Here is a 17689-nt window from a genome sequence, read left to right as displayed (position 1 = left end):
TTACCCTGATCATGTGTCCAAACCCCACTGACAGATGGAATGGAGTCTATTTTCTCCTTCAACAAGTCTGCCCCCTCCCCTGAACCCCGACCTTAGACTCTCCCCATCATTCCTTTCTAAGGACAATCGGAGTGCCCTATTTCAGACGCACAACAGATGCACTCAGGTGCCACTCAAACCTGTGCTCTCCTTCAAGCCCACAATCGAATATATGCATCACGGTCACAGCATGATTGTTGTAGGTATCAAGTGAAGTTCTTACTCATATACTATGGGGTTATTTATACACTTGGTCATCAAGAAGGAGAAAAAGAGAGACAGAGTATATAGTAAGTACACCCGTAAAAAAAAGTCATAGTGATCAAATAATCAAAGGGATGAAGTTTCTTAATTTCAGCTTAGAAGAGTGAAGAGTAAATAGTTTAATAGTGGAATGGTCACTATATCAATAAATATATAATGAACAGTCTATATGTCAATAAATATATAATGAATGGTCACTAATCTATAAATATATAATGAACAGTCTATATGTCAATAAATATATAATGAATGGTCACTAATCTATAAATATATAATGAACAGTCTATATGTCAATAAATATATAATGAATGGTCACTAATCTATAAATATATAATGAATGGTCACTATATCAATAAATACATAATGAATGGTCACTATCTCTATAAATACATAATGAATGGTCACTATCTCTATAAATACATAATGAATGGTCACTATCTCTATAAATACATAATGAATGGTCACTATCTCTATAAATACATAATGAATGGTCACTATCTCTATAAATACATAATGAATGGTCACTATCTCTATAAATACATAATGAATGGTCACTATCTCTATAAATACATAATGAATGGTCACTATCTCTATAAATACATAATGAATGGTCACTACATCAAGAAATATATAATGAAGGTCACCATATCAATAAATCTAAAATGAATGGTCACTATACCAAGAAATATATAACGAATGTTCACTATACCAATAAATATATAATGAATGTTCACTATACCAATAAATATATAACGAATGTTCACTATACCAATAAATATATAACAAATGGTCACTATATCTATAAATATATAATGAATGTTCACTATACCAATAAATATATAATGAATGTTCACTATACCAATAAATATATAACGAATGTTCACTATACCAATAAATATATAATGAATGGTCACTATATCTATAAATATATAATGAATGGTCACTATATCAATACATAATGAATGGTCTCTTATATTCCACATACAGAGTGATATATCAAGCACATATATGGGTCATGCACCAAAGATAGACCATTGAAAAGGCTTGTTGCCAGTTAAAGTAGCACTTCATTGTTAGAATGTGAACATCAGACAACGTAATTGGGGTCACCTCACTTATGCCATTACATCATAACCACCTCATCTTGACTGAAGTACATTCATCTAGAGCCTCGTTTTTTCCACTGTGACTTACAAAACTTACCGGTGAGCACATCCAAGAGCAAAGCACATCATTACAATATATGAACTACCCTTTGCAAGAACACCAAAGCTGTGTATAATGTTTTCATATACCCTGAAGATTTAAGTCCTTTCTACAACTATTTTAAATGTGTTCACTTTGCTAATTGACACCTCAAATGAGTATCTCTGTCTTTGTACATCAATTTGCCCTTAAAATACATTTTAATAAATAACAAAGAAACTATAAAGAAATACTTGACCACTGTTCCATTTACATGTTGCACTGTGTGAAAAAATAAATATCTTCCAGTTTGCCAGCCAAAGACTACCCTACCATTGCAAATACTTTGAGCACAAGCTTTCAACTGATCATCCTTGAGTGCTGACAGAAAACACCTGTCAAGGAAAGATGGGCCCTAAAAATACAATTTCCAACAAGAACAATTCAAAAAACACTGCCTCGTTTCCACTTCGGAATGTAATTAAAACATTCTTGCAATGGAAGACTCCAGCTTTCAGGGTCGAGTGGATTACAAAGTAATTGCTTTTTTAATGTTTACTTCTCGGGCACTGACGGCAACAATAGAATATATAGTGTTCAGCACTTAAATATCCAGCCCTTGAGTAAGGCGTGCAAAAGGACAAATGTGTTTTTAGTATGGGATAATTGACAGGGATAGACAGGTGCTGTGGGTTGTCCACGGGTGTCCCCCATGAACCCTGAGAATTCCAATAAACCCCTGTGCCGTGGAAGATTACTCCTCTTAGTGAATATGTAGCCTTTTCCTCAGAAGGGGACAGCAAAATGGCAGAGTACAGGCCTTGGACTAAGGGCTAGGATTTGGGGACAGAGAACGTAAGGATTTCGAAAGTGTCCCTGCACTCCACAGCCTAAGACTCACTCCTGAAGATTGCCAGCCAGTACCCACAACTAAGAGTCACAGTATTATTAAGGCCAGTACGGAGCCTTAATAGCATCAGAACAAGCATCCTGTGCAACACAGATGTCAGTTTAAATGGGTTGAGAGAACATTTCAACCATTTGTGGACTAAAGCCCTTCAACTTCTAGGGGAACTCCCCCAGTCCTCTATACCTAACTATTTGCCAATTGACAAATTTCAATGAACAAAAGAGGAACCCTCCATCCCAAAGAAAAAATGTACCGAACTTCAACCCTACTGATTGGTCAATTATGAGTAGCAGGTGGTGGTCTGATTTAAAATGAAGCCTTTAGGTCACTGATAACAAGGGACAACTGTGTCTATTAATAGGAGCAAGGAGAAGCACAATTGACCAGGACTATGCTATAAATAGCCACACTACTGCCTCCCCACTCTTCAGTATTAAGACTAGTGAAATGTGTCTTCTAATTTACAGTATTGTTAGTTGTATTACAGTATTGTTCCTATTAAAATTAGAAGCTCACCTGTTTTTAAAACAGATTATTATCCTCTCTTTTGTAAGGCATTCCAGAGAAGTTCTTTGTTAGCCTCTAATTAAATTATATTATATATAGATCCCATTTACGATTGTTGCATAGATCTGTCAGACCTAGTATCCTATATCTCCAACAGGTCAACCCAAAAAATACTTTTCACTAGAAATGAAGGAAATGGTGCCCTCAAATGGTCAAACCATGTAGCTATTTTATACCAAAGTAATTGCTACATTCCAACAGAAGTACTGTATGACATAATAGGCCTACAGAAATACAGTGATATTTAAACTAGCTTGAGGAATATTTATCATTCAAATGATTAATGCTGTATCCTCTTATGCCTAATACAACCTCAGATGTCAAGGTACAGTTTTACCATTATAAACTAACAAAGCTGTGTCTGAATCTTTTTACATAAACAGTCAAGACCATAACAAAAACGTATCAATTCCCATAGAAATCATCCTCACACTTGTGTATTGTAGTGTGCTGTGGAATTCTAGAACATGTAAACACAAAAACAAAACATGGCCCTGTTTTTAACATCGAGAAACCCCTCATGTTACCCAATCAACACAATCCTTATCAAACCGCACCTTTCTGTTTCTCAACCTCAACGGACTCACAAGCTGGAGAATCCTGCAGTTCTTTACGGCTTACCTTTACTGGGTTTTGGATGGCCTCAACACTACAAAAAACAGTGCCATGGTTCTGCAAAGAACACATAGTGCCTTCAGAAAGTTTTCATACCCCTTGACTTATTCCAAATTATTTTGTGTTACAGCCTGAATTCAAAATTGATTCATATATATATATATATATGTTCAAAATTGATTCATATATATATATATATATATATATATATATATATATATATATTTGTATCCCCCATCTACACACAATACCCCATATTTTTTAGAAGTTTTTGCAAATGTATTGAAAATGAAATACAGAAATATCTCATTTATGTAAGTATTCACACATGGTTGTCTAGCAGTCTTTTTGGGTTCATTTTCCCATAATTATTTTCAAAATTCTTCAAGATCTGTCAAATTGGCTGCTGTTGATGACTGCGAGACAACCATTTTCAGGTCTTGCCATAGATTTTCAAGTATATTTAAGTCAAAACTAACTCGGCTACTCGGGAACATTCATTGTTGTCTTGATAATCAACTCCAGTGTAGATTTGTATTTTAGGTTATTGTCCTGCTGAAAGGTGAATTCATCTCCAAGTGTCTGGTGGAAAGCAGACTGAACCAGGTTTCCCATTAGGATTGTGTCTGTGCTTAGCTCTATTCTGTTTCTTTTTTTATCCTGAAAAACTCCCCAGTCCTTAACAATTACAAGCATACCCATAACATGATGCAGCCAACACTATGCTTTTAAATATGGAAAGTGATACTCAGTAATGTGTTGTATTGGATTTGCCCAAAACATAACACTTTGTATTCAGGACAAAAATGTAATTCCATTGCACATTTCTTGCAGTACTACTTTAGTGCCTTGTTGCAAACAGGATGCATGTTTTGGAATATTTTTTTATGTACAGGATTTCTTATTTTCACTCCATCAACTAGGTTAGTATTGTGGATTAACTACAATGTTGTTATCCTTCCTCAATTTTCTCCTATCACTGCCATTTAACTCTGTAACTTTTTTAAAGTCACCATTGGACTCATTGTGAAATCCCGGAGCGGTGTCCTTCCTCTACGGCAACTGAGTTAGGAAGCACGCCTGTACCTTTGTAGCGGCTGGGTGTATTGATACACCCAGTGTAATTAATGATACACCAAAGTGTAATTAATGACCAGCTCAAAAGGGATATTCAGTTTCTGCTTTAAAAAAAAGAAGCTAAATTTAATCAATTTTGAATTCGGGCAGTAACAACAAAATGTGGAACAAGTCAAGAGGTGTGAATACTTTCTAAAGGCACTGTAAATATAATTTTAGACACAGCAGCAGAACATAATGATACTTGTCAATAAAGGTGTGTGTACACTGTTTGTCCTGAAGTTGTACAATGCTACCTCTCTCTCAGGGGTCCTCTGGAAAATAACATCCAGAGAGATACAGCTCCAATGCAGAGGAGGATGGGGAGGAAAACCCACAAGGCTACTGGTGCAATGGAGTGCTAATCAACTGCAAATAGGAAAAACACAACCTTTACTTTCCAACAATCTAACCTTTCTTAAATATTATAAGTAACAATAATGGTACATAATTTGGTGTTGAAAACAGAGCTGGAGATATACACTGAGTGTACAAAACATTAGGAACACCTGCTCTTTCCATGACAGACTAACCAGGTGAAAGCTATGATCTCTTATTGATGTCACTTCTTAAATCCACTTAAATCAGTGTATATGAAGGGAAGGAGACAGGTTAAAGATGGATTTTCAAGCCTTGAGTCAATTGGGACATTGAATGGCACACATACACAATCCGAGGGTGAATGGACAAGACAAAATATGTAAGTGCCTTTAAAACGGGATACGGTAGTAGGTGCCAGGTGCACCGGTTTGAGTGTGTCAAGATCTGCAACGCTGCTGGGTTTTTCATGCTCAACAGTTTCCCATGTGCGCTAAGAATGGTCCACCACCCAAAGGACATCCAGCCAACTTGACACAACTTTGGGAAGCACTGGAGTCAACATGGGCCAGCATCCGTGTGGAACGCTTTATGACACCTTGTAGAGTCCATGCCCCGACGAATTGAGGCTGTTCTGAGGGCAAAGGGGGTGCAACTCAATATTAGGGAGATGTTCCTAATGTTTTGTACAGGCAGTGTACGTTCAAGTTCTGCAGAATGTATGCTTCAAATAAATGAATTAAATGTCAAGACGGCTAAGTTACATACGTCATTACCTTCATGCAACTACAGGAAACCAGATGCTGCTCCGTATGGGTTGGACACCTTACAGCTGTACAGACCACTGAAGTCAGGGCCCACCTTCACTAACTCCAACAAGCCCCCAGTCTCACTGAGATTTGATCTATTCAGTCTAAGACAAATGTAGACGCATAGCAAAACATAGATGTAGACACTGATCCTTAGAAAATGGGTTGGGGGAAATGAAAAACTGTGAACAACTGACCTCTTCCATGTGAACTCTGTTGGAGTGGGGTTGTAGTAACACTTCTTTGGTTACTACATGATTCCATATGTGTTATTTCATAGTGTTGATGTCTTCACTATTATTCTACAATGTAGAAAATAGTACAAATAAAGAAAAACCCTTGTATGAGTAGGTGTGTCCAAACTGACTGGTACTCAATATTTTTTTACTGGACTGATGCCCTGCATCTGATGTACTGTCTGAGGGGAGGGAGCAGCGGTGAGGCTTCCTCTCACCCAACTCACAGTCCCTCCTCTCTCCCTCTGCTGAGAAAAAGGGACAGTCTTCCAGCTAATGGCAAAACTCAAGTTGTACTGCATTATTTCTGCCTCATGCACCAATTAATGCTGTTAATCCTATGACCAGTTAAATAGTTCTCGATATTAAAAAAGACAAGCCACTAATAATAACAATACAAGCTTATCGAAACACTTTGCTATACTCATTCATTGCAGCTGAAGTGCTGGTTGTAAGCAAGAGGAAGTAGGGAGAACGCACAATTTATGGCTCATAAGTGTTGAACAAAGTGTTGCCAGTTAGGAATAACAACTTAAACATGAATTTATTCATAAAAACAGCAGCTCTTTGCTATATTCTTTGAGTCTCTCTCTGGTCAGTTTTAACAGTTTTTAAAATGTCAAGTATCAATGTTGCTTTGTGTTCGAGGCTTCTTTTTACCGTCTGTGGCTCGAGGAAACTGAGCAGACACCGTGATCTGATCTAATTGGCCAGCGGTAGAACTATAGGTGCTCTTGATTTGATCTCTGGGCTGCCAGGTAGGCGGAGTACTACCTTCAGACACATGAAATGGTTCAAAATGCGACAATTTTTGCCTTCCCATCGATAAGGCCACATTATCAAGTGCACCTACCGCCAACATCACGAAACAAAACGCAAGGCTTTATCACAGAGTTGCTAAACCGAGTCGTAAAGTCTCTAGACTTCTGGGAACGCTTGCCAAGCAGGCCAGGCTGGGGTTTGGGAAGATAAACATTCTTTAGGTTTTTTTTTAATCTAAAGATACAACCTATGTTCGAGCCAGTGTCTTAAGTAGTTGAACATGTTATTACTACAACCCCATGAAAGTGTCAAACTGACACGTTTTCGTCAACAACAACTTTATATTGAAGGAGTGCCTTTGATTTGACGGCAGTTCGGCACGAGGAACGCGACACCTGATGTGTTTCTGCGCATTAGTTTAGCAAGCCAACATTGCCATGATCGTGGATTTCAGCTGGCGGTGGGTATTTCTATTGGAGAAGCAGTTTGCCTGTCTTCGTACTGTTCTGCCTTTTGACTTTATAGTTTTTTTTTTTACAGAAATGTTTGGTGATCAACTAGGAATATGGATGCCCATTCCCGACAAAGTTATGTCGATCATGTCAAAGGTTTGATACCAAGTTGAGATTTCGAAATATGTAAATCAATTTAAATATCTAGTTAACGCTTTTGTCTTTTTTTTTTAAATTGAAACAATCAAAAGGTTTATACCAAATGCCAGTTCGCCACATATTTACCGGCGGCCAAACTGCTGAACTCTGCAACGTGGCCATCTAGAAATCCCCGATCAGCTTGTAGACGATTTAATGGCAATGTTAGCTAGCTAACCTAATGCTACAAATTAAGATCCTATATGCATGTGACACTTTCTCTACATTTCGAGTTAGTATCTCGATGTTGACTTCGTATCTCGACATATTTAGTTACTATTGAAGTTTATTTTGGGGGGTTTGGAGCTCAGCAAGTCCATCTCCCCACTGGCCTATAACCTATTCATTTGAATCATGTCTTTATACATGCCTGTTTGGATCAGTTGCAAAAACATTGGCAACTTTTTATTTCTAGTCAACTTTGTTTTGAAGTTATCCGTGGTCACAAATCATGTACTTTTATTTTTAGGCCATAAAAAAGCACTTACCACTTCTAGAAAAGGTAACGTTATGTGCCAGGCGTTAGATTAAGAGCTTTTAAGTGCAATGGTTTTGGGAAACAGCTCGGAGATTTAACGATAGTCTAATGATAAACTTGATCCTTTTGGGAAACCCTTCTGCGTTCCAAACACACACACACTCTCCCCTCAGTCCTCAAATTAGAGTTGACCGCCCTTGCACGGAAATGTGCCACTCGTTCGTCCCACGGTTGTTTTCAGTGATCATGGAACCACCTGGAGCTGTTGTGTGTTTCATATGCGCTACAGTCATTTGATTGCATTTCATATCTTGGCTGGAAGGCAACGCATGCTAGGCATCCGACAATGAGAAATCGAAAATTACTATGTATATGTGTGACGTCAGGGAAAGTTGTATGCGCTAGTTATCAAAAGCTAACCAAACCAAAACAATTACTTTTACGATACGTGTTTGTGCCATGTGCATTAGTAGCAACATTTCTAATGTATTTACATTCATTTTTACTTACACGTGTATGTTGACTTCTCCATATTGATGTTGGTTTTAAGTTTTGGCTGACTTTGTACATCCGCTAAGAAATCATCTTGAATTGAATTATGGGGCGTTTCAGCGTCCAGAGTGAACGGAATTGTATGATCACAAACGAGGGCTAAGGGCTTTACGTTGTCAATTTACCTTGCTTGGCTAATTGTTTGGACAGCAAAGATGGTCACGGGGATTCCCCAAAGGGCATAAGGCGAGGGTATAGGGGGGAAGGGTGTGTCTATTAATGTGTTTAAAATGCAGCGCCTCTGTGGTGCGGAAAGTGGGAAACCAGAGTTAATCTACAATTTCTTTCATCCTCTGTGAAAAACGTGTTCGTATAGTGACCTCTTCTGGACATAAATATTTTTGCACAGGATGAAAGAAATTGTAGATTAATTCTGGTTTCCCACTTTCCGCACCACAGCATTTTAAATATATATATATATAATTAAACATGGTCTGAATTAATTAAACATGGTCTGTCGGATAAAAATTATATTATTTTTATCCGACAGACCATGTTTAATTAATTCAGTCATAATTAATTCAGACCATGTTTAATTAATTGGGCCATGAATATAATTTTGCCAAAATGTAAATTTATGGGCCAAATTGACATTATGACAGAATTAAACGTGTATATACTGATACCTGATTATATGTTGCAACAAAATAAACAAATTGTGGAGAAAAGTTTCAGACCAGATTGTCGGCTCTTTCTCTCTGCTTGCAATTGTCGTAAATGCATTGCAAAGCCATAAACTGTCGTGCTACTGCCCCTGATTTTCGGTGTCTGAAACCCCCTTTCGGTCTTTTTGTACGGCACTAAAGCTGAAGTCGGTATGTTCCCGCTTGAGCTCAGTTACAAATGCACAAATATGATCTATTAATTACTTTTTGACGGTAATCATTGTGATTTAATTGTTTCAGAAACATGCCGGCCAAAGGTCCTCTGCAATCTGTCCAGGTTTTCGGACGCAAAGTGAGTAAACTATCTGAATTTGTTCCACGTGTGTTGAGCCAACAATCTAACGCTCGCCGACTAAATGACGTTAGCTAGCTAGTTCAGCCATGTTAGCCAAACAGGCCAGAAATGTGTATTTGTCCCCCCCAAATTACTCATTTAGATTTGGAAATGTAAGTGACCGTCAATTTGACAACTTTATTGTCAAACGTCTAAATGTGCCTTGATTGCAGCCATTGGCATATTGATATGAATGGCTACAAATGTTGCGGCCTGCTAGCTACGTTACGTTAATCAGTTAGGAAATGTTATGCCGGAAAGCATGTTGTCCAGCTAAATCAACGCCAATTGTTTGGTGTAGTGAGGTAGTTAACGTTTGTTCGCTGATTTATTATGCCACAATACTGCCTTAGTTAACTAGAGTCGTGTTTATTTTTATGACATAGTCTTTAACTAATTGTAATGTAGCTAGCGAGTTGCCATGACTTGGTCCACTCATCCCTCATGATGTACCTCGGGGTTTGGTTAATACATTGGCTGGCTAACTAGTGTTTCTTATAATAGTACTGTTGATCAGCAACCACCTGAATACCTTTTTGAGGGGTGTAAAACATTTTATTTGCAATCTTAACTTTAAGGACTATCTCTGTTTAGCCACCCCTGCTTCATAGAAAAGTGCACATGTAATTACTGTATATTTTGGGGCGGAGGATAGCCTAGTGGTTAGTGTTGCGAAAAAATCTGAAAGATTGCTGGATCGAATCCCGGAGCTGACAAGGTAAAAATGTTCTGCCCATAACAAGGCAGTTAACCCACTGTTCCCCGGTAGGCCGGTAAAATAAGAATTTGTCCTTAACTGACTTGTTAAATAAAGGTTACACATCTCTTTGCAGAAAACAGCCACCGCTGTTGCTCACTGCAAGAGGGGGAATGGCCTCATCAAGGTGAATGGCAGACCCCTCGAGATGATTGAGCCAGCCACTCTCCAGTACAAGGTGAGTCCTTAAAGACATTGAAATTGACTGTTGTCCAAAATAAGGGATTTTTTTGTTGCTGCTTTGCCCTTCTGCTCTTATCTTCTTTATGAACAATGGCTTGACTTTTGATACCATAAAAATGTGTCACCGTTTGCAAGGAATGGTGTGGCTATTAAGCTTTAGCTAATGCAGGCCTATGATATGAAGGTGGTGCGCCAACTGACTGACAGGTGAACTTGAGGTGAGGAACACTGTCAGGCCTACCAGAGTTACCCCATAATCGAATTCTTTATAAATAAATAAAATCTGTTTGAAAATGAACGAATAAGCCTCCTTTGCGTCTATCTGTAGATGCAGTAGCCTTCTGCTACAAAGAAATGCATGTTGGTGTCACAGCATGCCACCGGCGTATCTCGCTCTCCCCTGGGGTTAGTCCTAAACTTTTAGGAATAAACTTATTTTAGGAATAACCCCAGTGTGTTGTATGACTCCTATGTGTGCAATGCCCTGATACATTTAGTGCTCAAATCTGACAGCTGGACTGTGAAAGTAGCCTTTAAACCAATACAAAAAATGGTGTATAACGTTTGGCATATGCTACACATTGAAACACAAGGGATGGCGTTTTTGTTTAAAAAAAATGGTATGCCGTTTTCTCATTTGGCCAATATCCCTTGTTTATTGAAGGCGCTGGCTGTGCCAGGTTGGATCTGAATGCATTTGGATGTCCGGTAAATTAAACCTTTTCTGTGGTATGTTGTCCGGCTACACATTTTCATAAAGGAAACTCTGAAATGGCATTGTTTTTATGAAGATTTTAGAATATTCACGTAAGTCTACCCTATTGGATGGAAACCTGCACATCATGGTTCACCAGCAGCCCCAAATGTCTAAAGAATAAGCTACCAGCCTAACAAGCTTGTAAGAATTGTACTTAAACTCCCCCCTCACACTCATCTAGATGTTGAGCATTTTGTCATCTCTATTTGTAATTTTATATATTTATGTACAAAATAGGAAATAACTCCGTCTTTATTGTGCACTCCTGGTCACTTGCCTTTTAATGTTTTTTTTTTTATACTGACAATCAATCCAAACTGCAGCGGCCAATTGATGAATTGGAAGGGATATCTGTTACAAAACAAGTTGACAAAGCAAAAACTGTTTTTTAGACATGTTGGCTAATTTATCAAATAAAACCTGGAAATATCACATTTACATAAGTATTCAGACCCTTTATTCAGTACTTTGTTTAAGCTACTTTGGCAGCGATTACAGCATTGAGTCTTGGGTATGACACTACAAGCTTGTATTTGGGGAGTTTCTCCTGACCCTCAAGCTCTGTCAGGTTAGATGGGGAGCGTTGCTGCACAGCTTTTTTTCAGGTCTCCAGAGATGTTAGTTAGGGTTCCACTCTGGGCTCTATCTGAGCCAATCAAGGACATTCAGAGACTTGTCCCGAAGCCACTCCTGCGTGATCTTGGCTGTGTGCTTAGGGTCATTGTCCTGTTGGAATGTGAACCTTGCCCTTAGTCTGAGGTCCTGAGCCATCTGCAGCAGATTTTCATCAAGGATCTCTCTGTATTTTGCTCCGTTCATCTTTGCCTTGATCCTGACTAGTCTCCCAGTCCCTGCCGCTGAAAAACATCCCCACAGCATGATGCTGCCACAACCATGCTTTGCCATAGGGATTGTGCCAGGTTTCCTCCAGACGTGATGCTTGACATTCAGGCCAAAGAGTTAAATCTTGGTTTCATCAGATCAGTCTTTCTCGTGGTCTGAGTCTTTAGGTGCCTTTTAGCAAACTCCAAGTGGGCTGTCATGTGCCTTTTACTGAGGAGTGGCTTCCGTCTGGCCACTCTACTGTAAGGCCTGATTGGTGAAGTGCTGCAGAGATTATTGTCCTTCTGGAAGGTTCTCCCATCTCCACAGAGGAACTCTAGATCTGTCAGTGACTATCAGGTTCTTGATCACCTCCCTGACCATGGCCCTTCTCCACCGATTGCTCCGTTTGGCCAGGCGGCCAGCTCTAGGAACAGTCTTGGTGGTTCCAAACGTCTTCCATTTTAAGAATGATGGAGGCCACTGGGTTCTTTGCGATCTTTAATGCTGCAGAAATGTGTCATTATGGGATAGTGTGTAGATTGCTGAGAATTTTATTTAATCCATTTTAGAATAAGGCTGTAACTTAACTTCTTGGGGCTATGTGGGACGTTAGCGTGCCACCCGTGGCGCACTCTATCAACAGCAGGTGCATTTCAAGAGCGGCAAATTTTAAACCAAATAAATGTTAAAATTCAAGTTTTTCAAACATACAACTATCTGGCACCCTTTGAAAGATAAACATCTTCTTAATCTAACCACGTTTACCGATTTCAAAAAGGTTTTACGGGGAAGGCATAAAGTTAGGTTATGTTAGGAGAGTACATTGACAATAGCTGTGTGTAGTGTATTGTCGATTCAAAGACAGGCGTCACCAAAACCATAAAATCAGCTAAAATTATGCACTAACCTTTTACAATCTCCATCAGATGACACTCCTAGGACATTGTTAGACAATGCATGCATTTTTAGTTCTATCAAGTTCATATTTATATCTAAAAACAGCGTTTTACTATGGCGTTGATGTTCAGGAAATCGTTTCCCTCCAATACCGGCAGTCAAGTCATGACAACAAAATAATTAATTCATATTAGAAAACATTGGTAAAATATTATTGTCATTCAAAGAATTATAGATTTACATCTCTTGAACGCAATGGACTTGCCAGATTTAAAATTAACCTTACTGGGAAATCACACTTTGCAATAATCTGAGCACTGCGCCAGAAAAATACGCATTGCGATACAGACTAACCGCCATGTTGGCGAGATCTAAAATCGAAAATACTATGTAAATAATCCATTACCTTTGATTCTCTTAATCAGATGTCACTTCCAAAGAATCCCAGGTCCATAACGAATGTAGTTTTGTTCAAAAAAGCTCATTTATGTCCAAAAACCTCCGTGTTGTAGCACATGATCTAAGCCAGCCGGACTTCACTTCACTTCAAGAAAGGAAAAAATATATTTTCGTTAGTTCAAACATGTCAAACGTTGTATCGCATAAATCATTAGGGCCTTTTTTAACCAGAACATGAATAAAATTCAAGGCGGACCATTGGGTTCTCTTTTAAAACGTTTCGGAATGAGAGTACCCACCATCAAATCGCGCGCCAGGTGTCTAATGGGCCATCGCCGTTCCAACGCTCTTCTTCAGTCAGATCTCACTGTAGAAGACTCAAAACACTTTGTAAAGGCTGGGGACATCTTGTGGAAGCAATAGGAAGTGCCAAAATATTCCTCCCCTTTGTTTTTCAATGGTATAGGCTTAAAGTCAATTGAACACATCAGGTATCCACTTCCTGTCAGAATCTGTCTCAGGGTTTTGCCTGCCAAATGAGTTCTGTTATACTCACAGACACCATTCAAACAGTTTTTGAAACTTTAGGGTGTTTTCTATCCATATATAATAAGTATATGCATATTGTAGTTACTGGGTAGGATTAGTAACCAGATTAAATCGGGTACATTTTTTTATCCAGCCGTGAAAATACTGCCCCCTATACCCTAACAGGTTAACAAAATGTGGGAAAAGTCAAGTGGTCTGAATACTTCCCAAAGGCACCATTTTAAATAATTATAAATATGGCTTCAAAATGTTGAATCTGTTTACCCCTAGCTGATTGTTTGTAGCTGGCTCTGATCTTAGTGTAATGTGCCAGGCAGGGAGAGAGCTTGTCTGGTAGTCGGGGGAACCCCCAGCTTTCTGTCCCATAGACCTGTGGCATCGACTGTGCCACACGCATGGTGAAGTGGCAGTCGATATCCACGTTTAGAAACACAGGGTTGCTATTATTTGTCGTAATCATTATTTAGAGTTAATTCCGGGGGGTTCCATTTATTTTACTGTACAAGTGGAGAGTCGTGGGGGGGAAACATTTTGTTGGTGAGGGGGTGCATTTTGACACCTTGAGTTGGACCAGTCCCCTTCTAGTGAATTTGTCACTTAGGAAACTGTTGCTAACTATTTAATGTATGTGTAACGTGGCTTCTTATAGAGCTGCTGTTGGTTCAACATGGGTCTTTCAGCTAAATGTCTGGTTGTTTACTTGCTGCATGTGTCTGCAGGATATATAGACCTTGTGTGTGTGTGTGTCCTTGACAAAGTTTCTCTTTGTTGTAGCTGCTGGAGCCAGTGCTGCTGCTGGGCAAGGAGCGTTTTGCTGGAGTTGACATCCGAGTCCGAGTGAAGGGTGGTGGACATGTCGCACAGATCTACGGTGACTTGTTTTTACAACTGGAAGCTGCTCTACTTCTGTTTAGCCATATCCTCTCAGTAGAAACTGTTGTCTTGATTTGAAATAACTGTACTTGACAGAATATGGCCGTTTTGTCTTACACTGTGCCATCTTCTCCTTGCAGCTATTCGTCAGTCCATCTCCAAAGCCCTGGTCGCATACTACCAGAAATGTAAGAATAATTTTACTGTGAACATGAAATAATGCATAATCTTGTTTTCAATGGAATATTGCCCCTGCTGATTAAAATATTTTTGTGTTACTTTGGACTCATTTTTGCAGGAAGCAATATTGCTATGTTGGGTTTTCTCTCTTTTGGATGATGGCGGGTGCATGATTGATGCGTTCAAGAAAAATGGTTCACTAACTAATCCGACCTGTTAATTTCCCGCCAGATGTGGATGAGGCCTCCAAGAAGGAGATCAAGGACATCCTGATCCAGTACGACAGGACCCTGCTGGTTGCTGACCCTCGTCGCTGCGAGTCCAAGAAGTTCGGTGGACCAGGAGCCCGTGCCCGCTACCAGAAGTCTTACCGTTAACCTCTACATTTTCATGTAATAAAGTTGAGGGAGAAAATATTTCTGGCCTGTTTCTTTAAACTTGCTTGATAGTTTCATTAATGACCATCAAGCACTACTTGGAAAGGGTTTTAAAGGTGGACTGTGATAGGACGTAGATCCAGAAAGTAAACGACATATGGGGTACATTTCCACAACTAAGAGCGTTGAGTCACGAGGCTCAACTTCTCAGATGTTTTGGTCCCGTGGCTACCACACTGAACGGCATGAAGCGAACCTGTGCAGATGGTGACCTTTGAGGGCTGTCTTGCATCTTGCTCAATATCTGCGGTGATGCTCGTGGCAATGCCATTTTATTGTCTACCTTTTTAGTAGTTAAACACTGTCCTCTGGCTTTCACCCAAATACATTCAGTTAATTGCTAGACTAGACCTGGATTGTTGAAATGGCTGAACTGACATGGCTCCTCAATGAGTACTTGACCTGTACGTGCTTTTGCTACAACTGTTTTTAAATGGTATTTCAGAAGTACAGCCACCAAATGAGCTTGGCCATTTAACATTTACCTACACTGCTCCAAAAAATAAAGGGAACACTTAAACAACACAATGTAACTCCAAGTCAATCACACTTCTGTGAAATCAAACTGTCCACTTAGGAAGCAACACTGATTGACAATACATTTCACATGCTGTTGTGCAAATGGGATAGACAACAGGTGGAAACCTCTCAGTTCCTATGCTTCCCGGCTGAAGTTTTGGTCACTTTTGAATGCTGGCGGTGCTTTCACTCTAGTGGTAGCATGAGACGGAGTCTACAACCCACACAAGAGGCTCAGGTAGTGCAGCTCATCCAGGATGGCACATCAATGCGAGCTGTGGCAAGAAGGTTTACTGTGTCTGTCAGCGTAGTGTCCAGAGCATGGAGGCGCTACCAGGAGACAGGCCAGTACATCAGGAGACGTGGAGGAGGCCGTAGGAGGGCAACAACCCAGCAGCAGGACCGCTATCTCTGCCTTTGTGCAAGGAGGAGCACTGCCAGAGCCCTGCAAAATGACCAGCAGGCCACAAATGTGCATGTGTCTGCTCAAACGGTCAGAAACAGACTCCATGAGGGTCCGACGTCCACAGGTGGGGGTTGTGCTTACAGCCCAACACCGTGCAGGACATTTGGCAGAGAACACCAAGATTGGCAAATTCGCCACTGGCGCCCTGTGCTCTTCACAGATGAAAGCAGGTTCACACTGAGGACGTGACAGAGTCTGGAGATGCCGTGGAGAACGTTCTGCCTCCAACATCCTCCAGCATGACCGGTTTGGCGGTGGGTCAGTCATGGTGTGGGCTGGCATTTCTTTGGGGGGCCGCACAGCCCTCCATGTGCTCGCCAGAGGTAGCCTGACTGCCATTAGGTACCGAGATGAGATCCTCAGACCCCTTGTGAGACCACATGCTGGTGCGGTTGGCCCTGGGTTTCTCCTAATGCAAGACAATGGAGTGTGTCAGCAGTTCCTGCAAGAGGAAGGCATTGATGCTATGGACTGGCCCGCCCATTCCCCAGACCTGAATCCAATTGAGCACATCTGGGACATCATGTCTCGCTCCATCCACCAACGCCACGTTGCACCACAGACTGTCCAGGAGTTAGTGGATGCTTTAGTCCAGGTCTGGGAGGAGATCCCTCAGGAGACCATCCGCCACCTCATCAGGAGCATGCCCAGGCGTTGTAGGGAGGTCATACAGGCACGTGGAGGCCACACACACTACTGAGCCTCATTTTGACTTGTTTTAAGGACATTACATCAAAGTTGGATTAGCCTGGTTTTCCACTTTAATTTTGAGTGTGACTCCAAATCCAGACCTCCATGGGTTGATAAATTGGATTTCCATTGATTATTTGTGTGTGATTTTGTTGTCAGCACATTCAACTATGTAAAGAAAAAAGTATTTCATAAGATTATTTCTTTCATTCAGATCTAGGATGTGTTTAAGTGTTCCCTTTTTGAGCAGTATATTTACGCATTGTGTGTTTCAGTCAAATCTTGAACTTGGAATTATCATTCCAAAAATAATACTTAGTTCTAATCAATTTTAGTGGAGTTGTGCCTTTCAATGTCAGAGCATTATACTGGTCAAAACCATGAATCAGTTCAACTGTTGCCAAAGCAAAGTGGACATATACTGAAGAAAAATGCAACATGGAAAGTGTTTCATGAGCTTAAATATAAGATCCTAGAAATATTCCAGACCTACAAAAAGCTTTCTCATTTTGGGCACAAATTTGTTTACATCCCTGTCCTGTTGCCAAGATAGTCCATCCACCTGATAGGTGTGGTATATCAAGAAACTGATTAAACAGCATGATCATTACACAGGTGCGCCTTGTGCTGGGGACATTAAGATGCCACAGATGTCTC

At 40.1% G+C, this 17689-nt stretch overlaps 1 protein-coding gene across 1 annotated transcript; it reads left to right on the top strand.

Annotated features, from left to right (window-relative positions):
• The first annotated feature begins 9233 nt into the window (after positions 1–9233).
• Positions 9234–15336, top strand: rps16 (ribosomal protein S16). The gene is made up of 6 exons (XM_029741801.1): positions 9234–9316; positions 9407–9458; positions 10334–10435; positions 14642–14738; positions 14881–14928; positions 15152–15336. The coding sequence occupies exons 2-6, from the start codon at positions 9411–9413 to the stop codon at positions 15295–15297; spliced, it is 441 nt and encodes a 146-aa protein (XP_029597661.1). The 5' UTR covers positions 9234–9316; positions 9407–9410; the 3' UTR covers positions 15298–15336.
• The last annotated feature ends 2353 nt before the right edge of the window (positions 15337–17689 follow it).

This window comes from Salmo trutta, chromosome 40, assembly GCF_901001165.1.
Source record: "Salmo trutta chromosome 40, fSalTru1.1, whole genome shotgun sequence".
NCBI lineage: Eukaryota > Metazoa > Chordata > Actinopteri > Salmoniformes > Salmonidae > Salmo > Salmo trutta.
This window is presented reverse-complemented; position numbering and strand designations above follow the sequence as displayed.

Bases quoted from the DNA above. Each gene is read 5' to 3' on its own strand.
- rps16 (XM_029741801.1), top strand. From the start codon at position 9,411: ATGCCGGCCAAAGGTCCTCTGCAATCTGTCCAGGTTTTCGGACGCAAA. The intron at 10,436-14,641 runs GTGAGTCCTTAA...TCTTTGTTGTAG, and splicing joins CAGCCACTCTCCAGTACAAG to CTGCTGGAGCCAGTGCTGCT. The intron at 14,929-15,151 runs GTAAGAATAATT...ATTTCCCGCCAG, and splicing joins GGTCGCATACTACCAGAAAT to ATGTGGATGAGGCCTCCAAG.